This window comes from Rutidosis leptorrhynchoides, chromosome 10 (assembly GCF_046630445.1).
Source record: "Rutidosis leptorrhynchoides isolate AG116_Rl617_1_P2 chromosome 10, CSIRO_AGI_Rlap_v1, whole genome shotgun sequence".
NCBI lineage: Eukaryota > Viridiplantae > Streptophyta > Magnoliopsida > Asterales > Asteraceae > Rutidosis > Rutidosis leptorrhynchoides.
In genome coordinates this window covers 121,992,465-122,014,191 of record NC_092342.1, presented here as the reverse complement: position 1 = coordinate 122,014,191, position 21,727 = coordinate 121,992,465, and the positions used below count along the sequence as shown (strand labels likewise).

The 21,727-nt window shown below is 32.8% G+C and overlaps 1 protein-coding gene across 1 annotated transcript in view; it reads right to left on the bottom strand.

Moving 5' to 3' along the window:
- Nucleotides 1-21,233, bottom strand: part of LOC139870592 (uncharacterized) — a 30,561-nt gene extending 9,328 nt beyond the window's left edge. The window contains exon 1 of the mRNA XM_071858374.1: nt 20,292-21,233. Coding sequence (XP_071714475.1) covers nt 20,292-21,233 — 942 coding nt within the window. The remainder of the gene's footprint in view (nt 1-20,291) is intronic.
- Nucleotides 21,234-21,727: the final 494 nt, after the last annotated feature.

Sequence of the window (21,727 nt, the reverse complement as noted above, 5' to 3'; positions counted from 1 at the left end):
CTTGTAATTTTGAGACGTTTCTTATCAATAATTGGAACCTCTTTGATTGTATTTTGTACTTTTAAGCTTTTTGGTCGTTTACGTCTTCAATTCGTCGAATCTGTCTTTTGTCTTCACCTTTTTATTATTTAAACGAATATCACTTGTAAATAGGACAATTGCAACTAAAAGCTTGTCTTTCTTGAGGAATAATGCTATGAAACATATGTTCGTTTTTAGCATTATCAAATATTCCCACACTTGAGCGTTGCTTGTCCTCAAGCAATATAGTCTTGAAATACTAGAATCACTTCTTTATTCTTCACACTTTGTACATCAGTGATTTCTTTACGACGGTATAAACAATGGTAGTAACGATATGGTTTACAGTCCCACATGACTATAAAAATTTAGATCCTTTAAGGAAATTGGATCTTTATGAAAACATTTGATCTTTTGAAAATTTTAATCTAGCTTTTACCCTAGATAAGTTTTCCGGAATAACCCTTCACCGGTGTTTGCAAATTCTTTTTGTGGGTTTGGTGGGTTTTAGATTTGAAAATTTTGGCTCAAAACTTATGGTTTTGTGTCACCCACTTGCTAACCTTGTATTAGGAAAGCAACACGTCCAGTATACTTGCTCCGTATATTACCTTTCGGTAAACTACCGTCCGATTGTAAAGGAAAGCGTTGAACAAGCAACTGTTAAGGCAATGTCCCCTGACATGCTTTTGATTATGGTCTATAACGTGTCGGACGCAATTACTATCCTTTGTAGGAGCGATAGTAAAGTTCACCCTTATAATTTGTCGGTCTGGCACAAGATCCTATCTTTGACCATGCTATGCAACCACCGTTCTTACGGTTGACACCCGATTTAGTTCAGGTGACCTAATGAATTCCAGGTGAATTCTTAGGATTTTACGTTCAAAGGTAATGAACGCATTGAAAATAGGGTTTTCAGAAAACAAATCGGTTTTAATTTGATCAAAATATTTTCTCGTTCAAGCTCGAGTTTAGATATCATCGAATTCCATGAGTTTGTAATTCTCAATCTTTAAGGTCAATCTCTAGGATTGAGTAATATCAGTCTTAAAAGCTGATTTTTGATTTTTAAGGAGATTATCCTTTCTGTGGATCTGATTCATTAGTCTTATCCAGCTAATTTGCACGGTGCCCCCCATTGTACGAGATAAATCCTTCTCATGGTTAGGATAAATCTGACCACTTGGCGACCCTGTTTTATGCTGAGGTCCGTGGATTTCCTGCTGATTTTAGAGATGACTTTTCTAGATTTTTCGTCAACCTACAGCTGGTCTGGACGACAACTTCCTGACCTAAATCAAGAAGTGCGTTTCTTTTTCGGAAGACTTTACTTCCTTTTAACGATGGAATTGATTCATCGTGTAGATCCATCTCTTCTTTTCTTTCATCGGGTAAAACAGTTTAGTTTAGTCCAAAGCAAAAGTATTTTCAGTTATTTGTTACAGAAATATGTGACATATGTTTAAAATAACTTGGTATATTTTCCCACACTTGGCTTTTATTTTCCTTTTTATTGTCCTCTATTCCATTTTAAATGAATTCTAACATTTTGGTTTGTTTCTCAATTTATGTCCTTTCCGAGGTAACAATAATTTCGGTATTAAAACCTAGTTTTATCATTCATAAATATGTATAAACATGATTTTGAGTTCATTTAATTGAAAATTTTGAAAAATTTTACTAGAATTGGGTAGTCAGTATATAAGACTAGGGTTGTTCTTTATTATCAGAGAGCACTAGATTCTAATACAACTACTGCTTTACTAGTATTTTTAATGGTAACCAAGTGTTTAAGATAAAAATTTTAAAAATCCGAAAGCATTTAACCCCTTCCTACACTTAAGATCTTGCAATGCCCTCATTTGCAAGAAATCAGTAACAATTTAAATTATTGAGGGTGATTAGCGTAGAAATGATTAAATTTTACCAAAGTTTCCAAACATATTGTTGTTTGTGTTGAATGATAAATGGTGCACATCATTTGTTCATTCCGTCTTGTTGTTATTTCACATATATTTTGCATCTTGTCGTCAAAATTAGTTGCTTTTGCTGAATTTAATGCCAGTCTTTAAAAATGCGTTGTTTTACCCTGTTGTGTACATAAGATAAACTGCAAACATATATACATATTTTGGAAGTTTGGTATATTACCCCACATTCAAAAATTATTAAAATCTAATAATAAAAGTTAGAAAATTATAAAAACTATTACAATATTAACATAAGTATTAAATGTATCAACATTACAAATAATAAAATAAATAAAACTAAGTAGACTAGGGATGATACTGATACCAGTAGGAGTTCCATGCATAACCGTATGTGTTATAGAATGCTTCGGCTGGGTTATACGTAGGATACGGTGGTTGGATCTCTATAGACCAGGGAGGAAATACGGGCGATGGAGTAGGAATATAGTTTCTACCTACATGTTGGCAATGAGCTATGATTTGGTTTTGATGAACTTGCCAATCTTCAAATGCTCTATGTCTAGCATTTTCATACTCTTGTGAAGCTATAAACCTTTGCATTTCTGTCATTTCATTTCCCCCTCCCACATTACCTGGCTGTTGGTTTCTCTCAACCTGTGGATGTCTACCATTATATCGTACTGCGGCGTTATTTCGCCTCTTCAAAACTTTAGCACCATGGTATACATTTAAACCAATTGTATCGTGGGGTTCTGGTTCTTCGATTAATAATCCCCCCCCGACTTATATCCACACCGAGATATTCAGCAATCAAAGTAATAAATATACCACCTCCTATTATACTGTGCGGTCTCATCCCTCTAACCATAGCTGATAAATAATAACCCACACAATAAGGTATACTTACAGCGCTTTGTGGGTCTCGAATACACATGTGGTAAAACAAATCCTGTTCATTTACCTTTTCCTTATTCTTACCTCTTTGTGTAATCGAATTAGCTAAAAACCTATGAATTACTCTTAACTCAGCTCTATCTATATCCAAATAAGAGTAATTTCCCCCCTTTAAATCGGTGATGGCTAGTCATTTGACTCCATACACCATGCGTATCAAAATTTTTATCAATTTTCCTACCGTTCAATATCAACCCTCTATAATCGGCAGATGCTAACTCCTCAGGCGTATATATACGTAAGGCCTGAGCCATGTCTAGTAAAGACATGTGGCGCATCGAACCTCCTAACAAAAATCTAATAAAAGAACGATCGGTTAAACTAACTACCCGATCATTTATTTCTATACTACACAATAATTCTTCACACCATACTTTATATACAGGTCTACGCATGCTGAATAATCGTACCCAATCGTTAAAAGTAGAATTACCATACCTCTGTGTAAGTAATTCTCTAATTGGCCTGGCCAATTCTATAGCTTCTAATGGTCCCCATTCTATTACCCTAGGTACTTCAACAGCTTTAGAATGAAGAGTATGCAAGCCCCTTTGGTATTTTGGATAATCTATCCAACGTTTGTCAAATCTCAAGTTCGGGTGCAAATCTTCCAAGTGCATATCTGAAAATGTCATAACTGGATGAGGTATATCTTCTTTATAATAGCTATTAACATCCTGTTGTTCTGCATTCTCAGGAGGAGCATTGCGAGCTTGGGATGAAGATTCACCCCTTTCAGTCTGCAAAACACATCAAACACAATTTTTGTGCATCCAAATATGCATTAGTGTCAGCAAAATCATCAATCAAAATAATTACAATGACATGTCCAATTTATATCAAACTTATGCTCATTTTCATATTTTTATCAAATCTACACTTTTTCAAATAAGCATATACGAGAATGTTCGCCAAGTTCATAAGCATTCAACTCAAATAACATGTCAAAATAATCATTACTAGCAATTAAACAAGTTTCAAATGGCATTATCTCTCAAAAATCAAGTTCATGAATTTTAGACTTGAAAAAGTCCACTTTAATTCTCAAAAATCATGTTTAGGCTCAAAGTTTGGATCATTTAACTACCTAAACATGTTACACTACTTAATTTAGCAATAATTCATGATAAAAATTGGCCATAACCTGTTTATATCAAAAAGTCCCAAATTGCTCAAGAACACAAACCCTAGATTTCTGAAAATTTGAAGTTTAAGGCTTCTAATCATGTTAAATAGCATCAATCTAGGTTATACAAGCATAATACATAAACAATTTAAGCATAATTACACTAAAAAGCATCAAAATCGAATTGGGTATAAAATTGCTCAAGAACACTAATTTTTCGGATTAAAGGGTGTTTTGGTGTAGAAATTTACCGTTTTCCTTGAGTAATTCCTTGATAGCATCCTTCTCAACATGATTTTGTAAAAGATTTGATGAAAAATGGTGAAAAAATACGATTTTTGTGTGTGTTTTTGGCTGTGTTTTCGCTGTTTTTGTGGGTGTTGTGTGTAAACTGATCTGTTCTTTACGTTTTATTTTTTTCTGGATTTTACATCCTCCGCGAGTCGCGGTTATTTTGTTCTTCAAACTCCGCGAGTCGCGGCGTTTTTTTTTTTTTTTAATAAGCCTTAACTTATAAAACAAATATAAAATAAATTTAAAATTTTGTTTTCCTTTGTTTTAGGATGAGGTCGTTTCGGATCGATGTCCTAGTCCGTCCCTCGACAAAATTTTAAAATTTGTCTTTTTCAAGCGATTGTTTTAAAAGCTTAGATTTTTGGGTTTTTTTTTAATGTTTTTGGCATACTTTAATTCAATAAGATTAAAAATAATGATAATAAAAGTTCTCGTCCCTCCATCGGATAAAGCAATTTCGGTTCAAAGACCTAGTCTTCAACTTATGACGAATTTTAAAAATCATATTTTTAACTTAGCAAAATAAAGTAAATTTTTGTTTTTAAATTCACACCAAACTTAAATTTAAAATGCATAAAATGAAAAATTCACACCAAACTTAATTAAAAATTCATATTATAAATTCACACCAAACTTATATTATATTTTTGTTTTTATACATACAAACTTATATTAATTATATTAATTTTTCAAATATTTACAATTTTAAATATATTGATTTAATTTAAACAAGTTTACAATATTATTTTAATATTAATTTTAAAAACAAAGTAAAAATAAAATTAAAAATCTTTTTGGCTTTTATCCCACTTTAATCAATCAAATATTATCAAAAATATGCGCCCCTCTTTTCGGTAAAGTAATTTTGGTTCCATGACCTAATTTAACTCATGACGAATTTTTTAAATATTTTGGGTTGATTGATTAAAGATATTTATACCTTAAGAATTAACCTTAAATTTCGCAGTGATGTAATAAATTTTTGTATGATATCAATAATTTCGGTCGCCAAACCTAATTTTATTCAATACCAATTTAATACTTTATAGCGAACAAATTAGCGTTTATTATCAAAAGGTTAAAAATAAAAATAAAAAAATAAAAACTGTACAGACCTACCTGTGAGATAGTATTCTTAGTGATACGATCTATCCCACTCATAAGATAGTCGGTTTAATTGGTTTTCCATAGCTACATAGGCGTAACCTCGAGCATTCAGTGTTTTTTCTTCTAAACATATGAACGGTCCGTCTCTGCATAAAGTAACAAATTCGGTGTTTGAATAGGTTTGATTATTTGAACATTTACCTCCATGTGACCATTTTCCGCATTTGTGACATCTTTCTAGGTGTCGTGCTCTTCTTTTCGCTGCGGATTTTGATTTTCCTTTACCAAATTGTAACTTATTATCTTCGCATCTGGATTCTTTTCTTACTCCGTCCAATCTTTCTCTGATTACTGATACTATTTCACTCGGAAGTGTGTCATTATTAAGTTTAGTGATCAAAGCGTGTAGCATTAGACCATGGTTTAGTTCACAGGAAGTCTTCATTTCGTAAAAACCTAAAAAAATAAAAATTCAGAATGGGGGGAGAAGACTAGTTCTTTAGGGTCTGCTAGGGAAAGACCATTCGGGTTCCATTTTCGAGAACTACACAAAAACAGAAAATCTAACTCTAACAGAAATATATAAAATCCTTAAAAGACTTGATTCTCCTCACACTTAGTTAGCTATGGTATCGAAATTGTGATTAACTTCGTTGTCAACTTCCATTGGACTATCTATGTAATGTTTAACTCTGTGACCATTAACTTTAAATTCAATCCCATTTGAATTTATTAATTCTATGGTTCCGTATGGGAAAACTCTTTTGACTATGAATGGTCCAGACCATCTTGATTTCAATTTTCCAGGAAATAGCTTGAATCGTGAATTGAAAAGAAGAACTCTGTCTCCTTCTTTAAATTCTTTTAAACTTCTGATTCTTTTATCATGCCATTTCTTCGTTCTTTCTTTATAGATTAATGAATTTTCGTATGCTTCATGTCTTAATTCTTCTAATTCGTTTAGTTGACTTAACCGTAGATGTCCAGCTTCATGTAAATCAAGATTACATGTCTTCAAAGCCCAAAATGCTTTGTGTTCAATTTCTACTGGAAGATGACATGCTTTTCCGTAAACAAGTTTAAAAGGTGTGGTTCCAATTGGAGTTTTGTAGGCTGTTCTAAAAGCCCAGAGTGCATCCTCCAATTTAATGGACCATTCCTTCGGATTTGATCCTACGGTTTTTTCTAGAATACGTTTTAAAGCTCGGTTGGTATTTTCAACTTGTCCACTTGTTTGTGGATGATATGCAGTGGAGATTTTATGAGTTACTCCATATCTTTTAAGAACTTTCTCAAGTTGATTATTACAGAAATGAGTTCCCCGATCACTTATTAAAGCTTTCGGTGTTCCAAACCTTGCAAAAAGACGTTTTAAAAAGTTGACTACAACTCGTGCATCGTTAGTTGGGAGAGCTTGTACTTCTGCCCATTTAGATACATAATCAATGGCTACGAGAATATAGAGATTATTATGAGATTTTGGAAATGGACCCATAAAGTCAATACCCCAAATGTCAAATACTTCACATACTTGAATGACATTTTGTGGCATTTCATCACGTTGACTTATTTTTTCGGCCCTTTGACAAGCATCACAGGATTTGCAAAGAAGGTGTGCGTCTTTGTAAATTGTAGGCCAATAGAATCCAGCATCATAAACTTTTCTTGCTGTTAGTTGAGGCCCATAATGCCCTCCTGTTGGTCCTGTGTGACAATGATTTAAGATTTTACTAGCTTCATCTCCGAATACACATCGACGTATTATTTCATCTGGACAACTTTTAAACAGATGTGGATCTTCCCAAAAATAGTGTTTTATATCACTGAAGAATTTCTTTCGTTTTTGGTACGACAATCCTTTTTCAAGGAATCCACATACTAAGTAGTTTGCATAGTCTGCAAACCATGGAATTTCATTATAATCTATCTTCAATAGATATTCATCAGGAAAGTTGTCTTGTATGGCCGATTCCTTTAGAACTTCTAATTCGAGATTTTCAAGACGAGAAAGATGATCAGCGGTGAGATTTTCTACTCCTCTTTTATCTCGGATTTCAATATCGAACTCTTGTAAGAGTAAGATCCAATGGATTAATCTTGGTTTGGCATCTTGTTTCGAAAATAGGTATCTGAGAACAGAATGGTCGGTATAGACCACCGTTTTTGCTAGAACGAGATATGAACGAAATTTGTCAAAAGTAAAGACAATAGCAAGGAGTTCTTTTTCAGTAGTTGTGTAATTCGTTTGTGCTCCTTGTAACGTCTTACTAGCATAATATATAGGTTGAAATCGTTTTTCAATCCTTTGTCCTAAAACGGCTCCCATTGCAAAATCACTTGCATCGCACATTAGTTCAAACGGTAGATTCCAATTTGGTGTTATCATGATCGGTGCATTAGTAAGTTTCTCTTTAAGAATATTAAAAGATTTGATGCATTCATCTGAAAAGATGAATGGAGCATCTTTTTCTAGGAGTTTATTCATAGGAGTGGCAATTTTAGAAAAATCTTTTATGAAACGTCGGTAAAAACCGGCATGCCCTAGAAAACTCCTAACTCCTCTAACATTGGTGAGATGTGGAAGTTTAGCAATTACATCTACTTTAGCTCTATCCACTTCAATTTCTTCCTTTGAAATTTTATGACCAAGAACGATGCCTTCTTTAACCATGAAATGGCATTTCTCCCAATTAAGTACTAGATTTGATTGTTCGCATATAATAAGCATTCGTTCAAGATTAACTAAACATGATTCAAATGTATCACCGAAGACCGAAAAGTCATCCATGAAAACTTCCATGCATTCTTCTATCATGTCGTGAAAAATCGCCATCATGCACCTTTGAAATGTTGCAGGAGCGTTGCAAAGTCCAAATGACATGCGTTTGTAAGCAAAAGTACCATAAGGGTACGTGAATGTGGTTTTCTCTTGATCTTCGGGTGCTATTGGAATTTGAAAATATCCGGAGAAACCATCAAGAAAACAATAGTAACTGTTTCTGGCTAATCTTTTCAACATTTGATCAATGAAAGGTAAAGGAAAGTGATCTTTTCTGGTGGCGTCATTTAATTTTCTATAATCAATACATACACTCCATCATGTTACAGTCCTAGTAGGAATAAGCTCATTTTTCTAATTTGTAATGACAGTCATGCCACCCTTCATAGGCACGCATTGAACTGGGCTTACCCATGGACTATCAGAAATTAGATAAATTAAACCTACATCTAGCAGTTTAATTATTTCTTTTTTAACAACATCTTGCATATTAGGATTTAGTCTTCGTTGGCGTTGCACATACGTTTTATGACCTTCTTCCATAAGGATTTTATGTGTGCAATACGAAGGACTTATTCCTTTAATATCATGAATCTTCCATGCAATGGCTGGTTTATGAGCTTTCAACACAGAAATGAGTTGTGATTTCTCATTTTCAGTAAGAGAAGACGATATAATTACAGGTAATTCAGATTCACCATGTAAATAAGCGTATTCCAAATGGTTTGGAAGTGGCTTTAACTCTAATGTTGGAGGTTCTTCTATCGATGATTTATATCGATATCTGTCTTCTTCTTTTAGCATTTGAATTTCTTCTGTTGTTGGTTCATATCCATTAGCTATTAGTGTATCTAACATTTCAACTTCATCAATTGGTTCAGTTCCTTCTCCTAAAGAACATTCTCCTGTTCCTTGTAATTCTGGAAATTCTTCTAATAATTCTGCATGTGAATCTATAGTTTGAATATAATAACATGTATCATCTGCAGATTACGGTTGTTGCATTGCTCTATCAACTAAAAAGGTAACACTCTCGTCCTCTATACTTAGGGTCAGTTTCTTACCAAACACGTCTATCATTGCTTTAGCCGTGTTTAAGAATGGTCTTCCTAATATGAGAGGAACTTGAGAATCTTCTTCCATGTCCAGAACAACAAAATCTACTGGAAATACTAAAGTACCAACTTTAACTAGCATGTTTTCCATTATCCCTCTAGGATATTTTATTAATCTATCGGCTAGTTGTATACTTATTCTGGTTGGTTTCAATTCTCCAAGGTCTAGTTTAGTGTATAGTGAATACGGCATTAAATTTATACTAGCACCTAAGTCTGCCAATGCATCTATTGAACTAAGACTACCCAGAAAACATGGAATTGTGAAACTTCCTGGATCAGATAGTTTTTCTGGTATCTTATTCAGCAGCACTGCTGAACAATTAGCATTCATAGTAACAGCCGAGAGTTCTTCCATTTTCTTTCTATTTGTGATTAGATCTTTCAGAAATTTAGCATATCTAGGCATTCCTGAAATTACATCAATGAAAGAAAGATTTATATTTATTTGTTTAAACATATCCAAGAATTTGGATTGCTCGGCTTCAAGTTTCTCTTTTTTCAATTTACTCGGGTAAGGAAGTGGTGGTTGGTATGGTTTAACATAAGGTTTAGCCTTAACTATGTTATCTTCATTAACCTTTTCAACTACCGGTTCTTTTTCCTTATCTTGTTCAGGTTGTGGTTCTTATGGAGTAGGAATAGCTTCATCAGAAGTTACAGGTATTTCAGGTGGTTTAAGTGTGGTACCACTTCTTGTGGTAATGGCTTTAGCTGTTTCATTCCGGGGGTTTGCATTTGTATCACTAGGTAGACTTCCCGGTTTTCTTTCACCTATTAACCTTGCTAGGTTACTTACTTCTTGTTCCAAATTTTGAATAGAAGCTTGTTGATTTCTAAATGCTTGAGCATTTTGTTCATTAGTTTGTTTCTGAGATGTGAAAAACTGCGTTTGAGTTTCAACTAGCTTTGTCATCATATCTTCTAAATTTGGCTTTTTATCATCGGGTTGTGGTGGTTTGTTTTGAAAATTAGGTCTTTGCTGATTGTAAGTATTATTGGATACTTGTTGATTGATAGGACCTTGTTGATTATTGTATGAAATATTTCGGTTATAGTTCTGGTTTTGATTGTAGATCGGTCTTGGCGGTTGATAATTATTCTGATAATTATTTCCAGGCCTTTGGTTTATGTATGAAATATTCTCTCTTTTTCCATTGTTAGTTCAATACTGAGACAATCTTTTGTCAAATGTGGTCCTCCACACTGCTCACAACTAATTCATATTGAGTGGATATCTTTAGTCATCTTTTCCATTCGTCTCTCGACAGCATCTATCTTTGCAGAAATGGAATCTAAGTCATGGCTAGAATCGGCTATAGCTGCTTTAGATGATCTAACGATATCTTTTTATTGGTGCCACTCATGTGAGTGGGAAGCAGTGTTATCAATAATTTTATAAGCATCATTTTCGATTTTCTTCATAATGGAACCACCAGCTGCTATATCGATGTCTTTTCTTGTAGTGATGTCGCATCCTTGGTAGAATATTTGTACTATTTGACAGGTGTCTAAACCATGTTGCGGACATCCTCTTAATAACTTTCCAAATCTAGTCCACGCCTCATATAGAGTTTCATTCGATTTCTGTGTGAACGTAACAATTTCTCCTTGAAGTCTTACGGCTTTAGATGCAGGAAAGAATTGTTTAAGAAATTTTTCAACTAAAACGTCCCATGTATCAATCGCCCCTTCAGGTAACGATTCCAACCAATCTTTGGCTTCTCCCTTTAAAGTCCAGGGAAATAACATGAGATATATCTGTTCATCCTCCACTTCTCTTATTTTAAATAGTGTGCAGATCCTATTAAAGGTACGAAGATGTTCATTTGGATCTTCCTTCGGCGCACCACTAAATTGGCATTAATTAGTCACCATATGTAGAATTTGTCCTTTGATTTCATAATCTGGCGCATTAATGTCTGGATGAGTAATTGCGTGACCTTGGCCAGTGCGTTTAGCTCTCATTCGGTCTTCCATACTTAAAGGTTCTGTTACTTCCATAATTGAATTTGTTGAATCTGAATCACTAGAGGATTCTGATTTAATGGTTCGTTCCTCAACAATCTCTGTTTGAATGATTGGTGGTTCCGAAGGAAAAATTAATGGTTCAGGATCTATGAATTGTCCCTGAATATTCTCCGGATTCTCAATTGTGAGGTCGGGTTCAAAAAATGGATTATCGGAAATTTGAACTGGAGTACTTGGTCGACTGGATGACGATTCTAAAGAAAAATTAATGGCGGTAATATTTGCTAAATGTCTTGATCTAGTTACAGGTGGTGAACGTACAAAAGGTGGTGAACGTCTTGCTCGGTGCATTCACTGAATATCCTATTAGTTTTTAAAAGGAAAGAAAAATTATATAAGTTATCTAATTAATAGACTTTTCTGATTTTGCCCACGTTTCGAATAGCCAAAAGATGCAGCAGAGGGGCAGCATTCGTTTGGTCTCAATATAATTGAGTACTGTTTGGCTCCAATAACCCGGTCCACGTACAAATTCAACTATTACTACGAACCAGAAAATTTTGATGTCTATCAATTTAATCACTTAAAATAAATTTTCGTAATTTTAAGAAATTTAGATAAGAAGTAGAATAAAAATCTATGTCCTAAAACTAGAATAGCGAGAAATAAGAAAGAAAAAAAGCGCGTCGAAAATGGTCGAAAAAAAAATTGAAAAATAAAAGGCGTCGAAAAATGAAAGAAACTTATAAAATCTAAAAACACTCGACTAAACCAACCTTATAACTATCACTAACTTAAAATTATAATCGCAAATTGAAATTACTAATTGGAATGATAATTGATACATAGGTAAAAGGCGTCTAAAAATATTAAAGATTACAAGTAAAACTATATCCCAAATGGCAATAACTTAAAAAGAAACTAAAACTTAAAAAGGCGTCGTAAAATTCTAAAGCACCTAAATCTTAGTCTAAAGAAAAAGCACTTAAGGGATTTTACGGCAAGGCCAAAAAATCTATAAATAAAAATAACTATGGCAAAAACTATGTTTTAAAACTAAATACGAGCGAAAAATACAAAAATTACGCTAAAACAATTAAAAAGATACAAAATATAAAAATATACTAAAATTTGTAAAAAGTACAATTTTTATAAAAATATTATTTTTATATTATTTATTTAATAAAAGTATTAATTTTATAAATTAATTAAACTAAATAAAACAAAATAAACTAACTAAAACTAAATATTATAATAATAATACCCTAATTAGGGTTTAAAATTAATAATAATAATAATTATCCCGTAATTAATGATGTTAGGGTTCCTGTGTACCCGTGTCAGGGCTGCTCCGCGACTTGCGGTATTCCTGGCTCCAAACTCCGCGAGTCGCGGGGTTTCAAATTTCAGATTAGGTGAACTCGTTTGACAGGTTTCGACGTAATTATTTTTTTTTTAATATATATTTAGCGTTGCGCTTCCGGCTTTTAATCTAGATTGTTCCCCGGCAGCGGCGCCAAAAATACTTGATGTTATGCGAGGTGTATATAAAATACCTTTATATTTTACAACGAAATACTATTAAATATGATACAATTTTACACAAGATATTTATTTATTTATAGAATGGATATATTTAAACCTTGCTACAGCACTTATAGGCAGTGTATCTAATCGTACAGTAGTGTAGTTTTTAGTAAGTCCGGTTCGTTCCACAGGGAATCTTTTAGACAAAGCTTAACGCTATATTAGTTTTATTTTATAAAAATACAAATATATATATATAAGTAATATTATTATTATAAAGGGGAGTTTTTACCGTTTATTGACCGGTTTGTCGATTTTAAAATTTTAGTCGCAGTTAAAACCTAATGTAAAATATTAAAAATAAATACAAGACTTAATTTAAAGCGTAAAGTAAATAACGATAAAGAAATTGCGATAAATAAAAGTGCGATAAAATAAAATTGCGATAATTAAAAAGTACGATAATTAAAAGTGCAATTAAATACAATAACAATAAATAAAAGTGCGATAATTAGAAGTGCAATTAAATATAAAATAAAGAAAATTAAATAAGAAATAAAAGAATTATGCTTATTTAAACTTCCGTAATCATGATGTTTGACGTGTTGATTTTAGTTTTATGCCCATGGGTTAATTGTCCTTTGTCCAGGATTATTTAATATGTTCGTCTGGTTTTTGTCCATAACAGTCCATCAGTCATAAATATAAAGTGCGAGTATCCTCGTCAAATTATCCTTATACTCGAAGTTAAATATTCCAACTAATTGGGGACTTAAACTGTAACAAGATTTTAATACTTTGTTTAATAATTACACCAGGTTATCGACTGCGTGTAACCCAAGGTTTTAATACTTTGTTAACAATTATGCCAAGTATCCTTGTACATAATTTCACCCCTGTTTTAATAATTCTAGTGGCTATTAATCCATTCCCGTGTCCGGTTAAATGAACGATTATTCGTACATATAAATATCCAGCCCATCGTGTCCGATTGAGTGTATATGGTTATTTATAGGGACGTCCAATTGTAAATCTTTATATTAAAATTAACAAACTATCATTTAGTTAAACAAATATAAAACCCATTAATAGTCCATAGTCTAATTTCCACAAGTGTCGTTCTTTTGTCCAAACCTCATTTATGGTACAAAGCCCAATTACCCAATTTTAATATTTTTAGCCCAACATCATGATTACTTCGGATTAAATAAGCATAATAATAACATAGCTACGAGACATTAAATTAAAAAGGTTGAACATAACTTACAATGATTAAAAATAGCATAGCATTACACGGAAAGAATTTCGACTTACACCCTTACAACATTCGCTAACATACCCTTATTATTAGGATTTAAAATTAAAATTAAAATTAAAATATAAAATATAAATATAAATATTACGTATACATATATAGAGAGAGATTGATTTATGATATTAAAAATGATCAGAATTCGTTGGCTTTTATAGGGATTTTAGTCCAGGGTGTCTCCGAAACTCGCGACATTTTTTGCCTTCAAACTCCGCGAGTCGCGGAGTTTGTTTTTACAGCTCACCAAGCCTTGGCTCCTAGCTTGTCGACGGATTATATAAATAAATATAATATATAAATAATTTTAGTAATTATTTAAATATTATATTATATATTATATTTATGTGCATAGTTGACTTGTAATTTTTAGTCCGTTGCGTCGAGCGTTGAGAGTTGACTCTGGTCCCGGTTTCGGATTTTCGAACGTCCTTGCGTACAATTTAATATCTTATATTTTGCGTTTTGAATCTTGTACTCTTGTAATTTTGAGACGTTTCTTATCAATAATTGGAACCTCTTTGATTGTATTTTGTACTTTTGAGCTTTTTGGTCGTTTGCATCTTCAATTCGTCGAATCTGTCTTTTGTCTTCACCTTTTTATTATTTAAACGAATATCACTTGTAAATAGGACAATTGCAACTAAAAGCTTGTCTTTCTTGAGGAATAATGCTATGAAATATATGTTCGTTTTTAGCATTATCAATATATATATATATGATGTCAATATGATATGTCAAAACATTGTATATGTGTCCAGATTTATACGACGATATTTAAAGTGCGTAAAATAAACAACAGAAATTAAATGACGATAAATAAAATTGCGAGAATTAAATTGCGATAAACTAAATTGCGATAATTAAAATGTAATAAGGAATTAGCAGTTAGCTAGGAACAGTTAGCTAGGATTTTGTTAGCGTGGATTCTTAACAAAATTTCTCATAGTTAATTTGTTTGTTTCTAACAAATTTTATTTTGTCCAATATTTTCTTCATTATGCCACTTGTTGGGTTCTAATAAGTCAAAATCCAAATATGAAATTGAATGAAAATGGTTATTCTGTGGTGAACGGATTCGTATATCTGTGGATGTAAGTAGGATAGTAAATGACTGTTGAATCAGATTGGAAGGATGTACAGTGTAACTTATTAATGTGAAATCTAAATATTCCTCGAGTATTACCTACCCGTTAAAATATTTTCACCATTAACAGTTTGTACAGAAGAATTTTTAATTACAATCTTTATGAAAACATATATACATATATATTTTCTTCAGATGTAATCATGGATTTATGAGTTAATATGATATTAAACTCGTATGATTTACGGTTAGAACTAGAGTACATAATCTCTAAAACATTAGAGATTACATAATCGCCATGTCGAACGAAGATAAATGATGTAGACGTCATGTAGAACGATGATTATACTCGAGGTACAGAATGAGATGTTGAGGCATGTGATGTTGAAATTTGGGTTGTTGGTGGTACTGGTGTTGATTTTGGTGGTACTGTTGGTGCCGGTGAGGTAGCTGAAGCTGGTACTTTTTGCACCATATTTTCCAAGGCTACAACTCGGGCGCGAAGCTCGTTGACTTCTTCCATTATTTCGGAATGATTGTCGGTTCGGATGAGCGGATGAATAAGATCTAGAATCTGAGATAGTATATAATCGTGACGAAATACTTTGGAAATGAGAGAGAAAATGGTGTCTCGAACAGGTTCGCCTGTAAGTGCTTCAGGTTCTTCACCAAGAGGTGAATTTGGTTGGTGGAAGGGATTGCCTTCTTTGCGTCTCCATTGATTAAGTCGACTACGAACCCCTCAGATGAATTGAGGATGGCTGATTGGCTAATTCATTCTGGTGACGCTGCTTCAGGAGCTCGAGTGGGATTCCATTTCAGAATGACTGTCGGAAGCCGAGAAGCTTGAACTAGTTGCGAGTTCCATCTTGTATGGTTAGATAAAGGGTTTTCGATATGAAATGATTTTCGAATATCGGATGATATTCTAGTTACATAGAATACCTATACATAATACAGAATATCCCGTAAATTATGGAGGGAATTAAGGAAACATGTCAGATAAAGTCTACAGTAACAGATACGCTAAGATATGGATTAGCAGATACGCTAAGATATAAATTTGTCTATACACTATTCATGCAATCAATGCAGTAAGATGTGTCTAGACTAAGAATGATAAGCAGGTAATTTTCGACAAGAAATGATAAGCAAAACTTTTTGACATGCAGACACGGTCGAAGTCCAGACCCACTAATGCATCTAAACAACTATCAGTTAGACACACTAATGCAAGACCTGGTTTGCTAAGACCACCGCTCTGATACCAACTTTCAGGCCCATTCATATACATTATAAACGATTCACAATAGTTGATTACATCGCGAGGTACTTGACCTCAATATGATACATTTACAAACATTGCACTCGTTTTTAAAAGATAAACTTTCATTACATCGACAGTTGACGGCATGCATACCATTTCATAATATATCCAACTATAATTGACTTAGTAATAATCTTGATGAACTCGACGACTCGAATGCAACGTCATTTGAAATATGTCATGAATGACTCCAAGTAATATCTCTAATATGAGCAAATGCACAGCGGAAGATTTCTTTAATACCTGAGAATAAACATGTTTTAAAGTGTCAACCAAAAGGTTGGTGAGTTCATTAGTTTATCATAAATAATTATTTCAGATAGTATAATAGACCACAAGATACTCATATTTCGAAAACAATCTGTGCAGGTCTGCTCACTGCTGGAAATTCATTCATACGATATATAAACACCTGGTAATCGACCTTAACAAGATGCATATAGAATATCCCCCGCATACCGGCATTTCGCACGGTCATGCAAAAGCATACAAACAGGCCACTCTTTTAAATATGATGGTTGTGTACACCTCACAAATAGATCATATCTTTTAAAGCTGGCGGTTGTATACCTATTTCGAAGTACTAAAGCAGTTCAAATTCTCTGACTGGGGATTGTGAGTGCTCATAGATCTATCTTTAGGATTCGCGTCAATTAGGAGCTCGGTTTCCTAATTCTTAGATTACCAGACTATAAAGGGGTGATATCCGGTGTACTCGTAACTCAATCGTATAATTTTTTTAAGTACTTGTGTCTATTTCGTAAAACAGTTATAAAACAGCGCATGTATTCTCAGTCCCAAATATATATATATATATATATATATATATATATATATATATATATATATATATATATATATATATATATATTGCAAAAACATTTAAAAAGGGAGTAATGAAACTCACACTACAATATTTTGTAGTAAAAATATTCACATGGCGATACTGAACAATGCAGGGTTGGCCTCGGATTCACGAACCTATATCAGGTATATATATATTAACACATATAATTGTAATCGGACAATTTTACACATTATTAGTGATATAATTGTTATTTTAATATATTATATGTTTTATTAATAACTTAATTACTTATATTTATTTTTATATTCCTTAAATAGATAATTAATATTTATTACAAAAATATTACTATAGTTATGTTTTATGTCATAAATATATTTTTATATAGAAATTCATTATTTAATATATTAATAATACCAATAATGATAAAAATATTACTAATTTTAATAAAAATGATAAGATTTAAAAATAATGATACCTTTAGTAATAATGATAATAATAATACTAATAATAATAATAATAATAATAATAATAATTAAAATCATAATAATTATAATGATAATAAATATAATTCCAATAATAATAACAATAATAATAATAATAATAATAATAATAATAATAATAATAATAATAATAATAATAATAATAATAATAATAATAATAATAATAATAATAGTTTGTGGTATCGAACAACTACCTATAAAAGTCTTTCTAAAAAAATGCCATAGACGGGGCTCGAACCCGCGACCTCTCATTAACTACACACACGCCTAACCACTCCACTGCTGATTACTTCTTTGAATTATCTCTTACACTTAATTTGTTTAAACCGAATTTCAGTCCAACCAATTTGTGACACGGCCCAATGAAATTATAAAAACTCGGCCCAACACATTACCCACGACCAAACAGCAAACAAGTCACGGCCCATTTTACTAAATCAGTCCAAAATAATAATCCCTGCTTGACCCAACATCAAAAGGAGTCCAGTAGTTAGTAAATAAGGATTCGGTATTTGTTTTTGCAAGTGGGATAGAAGATGAATTGGAAATGGGATGACCCACCATACTCCCACCGAAACTACCTCTTCTCTTTTAATTATTACGATATCATTACTCATTCTCGATCGCCATTTATCAATACAGTGTTATGATTATCATTATAATACTGCGAATATCATCATGATTGTCTAAAAACAGAAAAAAAAATGGAACATCAGCAGTTTTCGATCGAAGCAGAAACATAGCAGGTGGCTTCAATGGTGGTTTTGCGATGGTTGTATTGGAAACAGAAGTAGTAACAGTTTAACCGTGGTGATGGTTATAGTGATGGTTTTTGGAGGTTGAAGGTGGTGGTGGTTTCGTCGATTTGAAATAGAAAAAGAGCAGCTGCAATAATCATTGTCCATAAATGGTTTCGGTGATGGTTTTCATGGTGGTGATTAACTAAGAGAGAGAGAAGAGAAGAATAGATGGGTGGCGGTTTTTAGTGATGTGGTGGCAATGGGTTAATACAGAATCATGAAACAGAAATCATGCGTAGCTTTAGTTGATTAGTGTTGTACGTGGTCTGAGTTAAACAAGAACATTAAATCGTTATTGTTAAAAGTTGGTTAATGGTGACCGGTGGTGATAAACGATGAGAAGGGTTAACATGTATCGATGGTTTGATGATGTTTGCAGGTGGTTTATTGTTGTTGTAGGGTGTTGGAAGGAGTGATGTTTGTTGAATAATAGCACACAAGAAAGATGGTTGTTTGAATTGTTGTAATGGTTTGAGTTGACCCGAAAATGGAACCAAGATAGTTCGAAGTAGATGAACATGAGTAGTAGTAAGTAGTCGAGTATATGATCTTCGAATGATTCATTGTTGTATTGATTGTTGAAATAGAAAGAAATAGATAATAAATGGTGGGATTTATGAAGAAGCAAAGGAAGAACAAAGATGGTGATTTAAGTGGGTTTTGTTGTAACATAAACGGAATAACGACAGTTGCAATTTTGATTATGATTCGATCATGGCGTCAAGGTGATTGTTGATCCTAGTGACAGAGAAGAGATGGATGGGAGAGGATGTATGTTTTAACTTTCAAGTTATATGCATATTTATATAATTATAATACAAATTATAATTAATAATAATCAATAATTAATAAATAATACTATAATGACAACCTACAATCACATGCGGTGTATGATAAAGTGAATCGAATAGTAATTGCATAGTCCAGTGGCCTATAGTTTGTAGTTTACCTACCGACAGTTTCCACGGACTGTGTATCGTGCGAAATCAGTGACGGATAAAAGTGTTCAAAAAAATCCCATATTTTTAAATTAATTATATTTATTTATTTTTGGTCATTATGGTATAAAATTCAGTCATTAATTTAATAAATAAAAATTACATCAACTGTCTCTCTCATTTATGGGTAAAATATAAAAAGTGTTCAAACTTAACAAATAGTTCCTAAATACATTTTTAATAAGCCTAAAATTTATAGAACTCATTTTCATATCACCGTTTATTTTAAAATTACCTAAGCTTGAATTTAACTTGTTTAATATCAATCGAAACATCAAACGAGAATTACAATCATTTATTATTTACTTTTTAATATACATTATTTATATATAGAGATATATTTTAAATAATAATTATTATAATATCCTATTTTTATTTTATTAATTTTTAATAATAACAACATATAATACTTCAAATTATATTTCGAATTATTATTTATATATACATTCACACATATCTATTTACAATTAATTCTTCGTGAATCGTCGAGAGCAGTCGAAGGTCAATTGAATTCAGGTAAACTGTTCCACAAATTTTGAGACTCAATTAAATAGACTTTGCTTATCATGTCGAAACCATATAAGAATAAAGTTTAAATTTGATCAAAAATTTTCGGGTCATCACAAAAGGTAACTGGTAATTCTGAGTCAGCCAGCATGCTGGCAGTCTCAATTAGAGTACGATTCTTTCTTTCAGCTACACCATTCATCTGCGGAGTGTACGGTGAACTGAATTGTTGTTGAATTCCTCTCTCATTGTAATACTCTTCCATCTTCTTGTTTTTAAACTCTGTCCCATTATCTGTTCGGATCCTTCTTACCCTTAACTTATATAACATTTCAAGTCTCGTGATCAGCAATCTGATTTGTTCAAATGTATCAGCTTTACTTTTTAGAAACACAACCCACGTAAATCGCGAGTACTCATCAGTAACCACTAAACAATAGGAATGTCCAGTGATACTCTTCTTGTTGATTGGACCAAAAAGACCCATATGAAGTAACTCAATAGGAGTATTAAAGGAATGATGTTTCTTAACTTTGTGTGGTTTCTTAGCTTGCTTCCCTTTCTTACACGGCACACAACCATCAGGAACATGAAACCCTTTTACATTAACTCCTTCCACCAAACAATTGTGGATTAAATGGTTCAGTTTCCTGAAACTCAAATGACCCATCCTCTTATGCCATAACATAGACTCTTGTTCAGTAGCCTTGGACACAAAAGCCTGATGCCCTGTAGCTGCTTTTACATAAGCCTTTAACATATCAAGAATGTACAAGCCTTGATATCTGGGTGCCGTCATAAGAATCATATTTTCTGGAACTTTGTAATCCTTTCTCATTATGTAACACTGTTGTTCGTCAAAAAGAACTTTATGCCTCTTATCACACACTTGAGAGACAGACAACAGGTTATTTGACATTTCCTTCATGTAACTCACTTTGTCAAAACTGACCGAGGAATTTGAAATCATCCCTTGAGCAGTTATAAAACCTCCTTGATCACCCGCAAAAGAAACTGGTCCACCTTTAATTGATTTAACATCATGAAGCAGAGACATGTTTCCTGTCATGTGCAGGGATGCCCCACTATCAACAATCCAAGTATTTTTGTTTGGACTGTAGGCGACCTACACAAATAAAAGAAAAATGATTAGTTTGAGGGGGATACCCATGCCTTATCGGCAATGGGTTTCCCATTGACATTGACAACCTTTTCATTTTCCCTGTAAGCAGTACCTGAACCACTAGCCCCATTAAATCCCTCCTTGGTTACCCACATTTGACTTTTATGTAAAGGTTTCTTAAAATAAACATTATCTTGCATAACCCTTTTACCATTATCAGTCTTGGAAGAATTTTCTTGAAATGCATGTTGATTATACCTTTGTGAGTTATGTCTAAATGACAAATTATTCTTAGGAGGAGAAGCTGATCTAAACTTTTAAAATCTTTTAGGGGGACTCAGCTCAATCCTCCTCCTGGGTGCTATGAAATGTTTAGAACAGTATATAGCCCTATGACCTCTCAACCAGTAGTGTAAACATGAACGTATAGTCTCTATGCC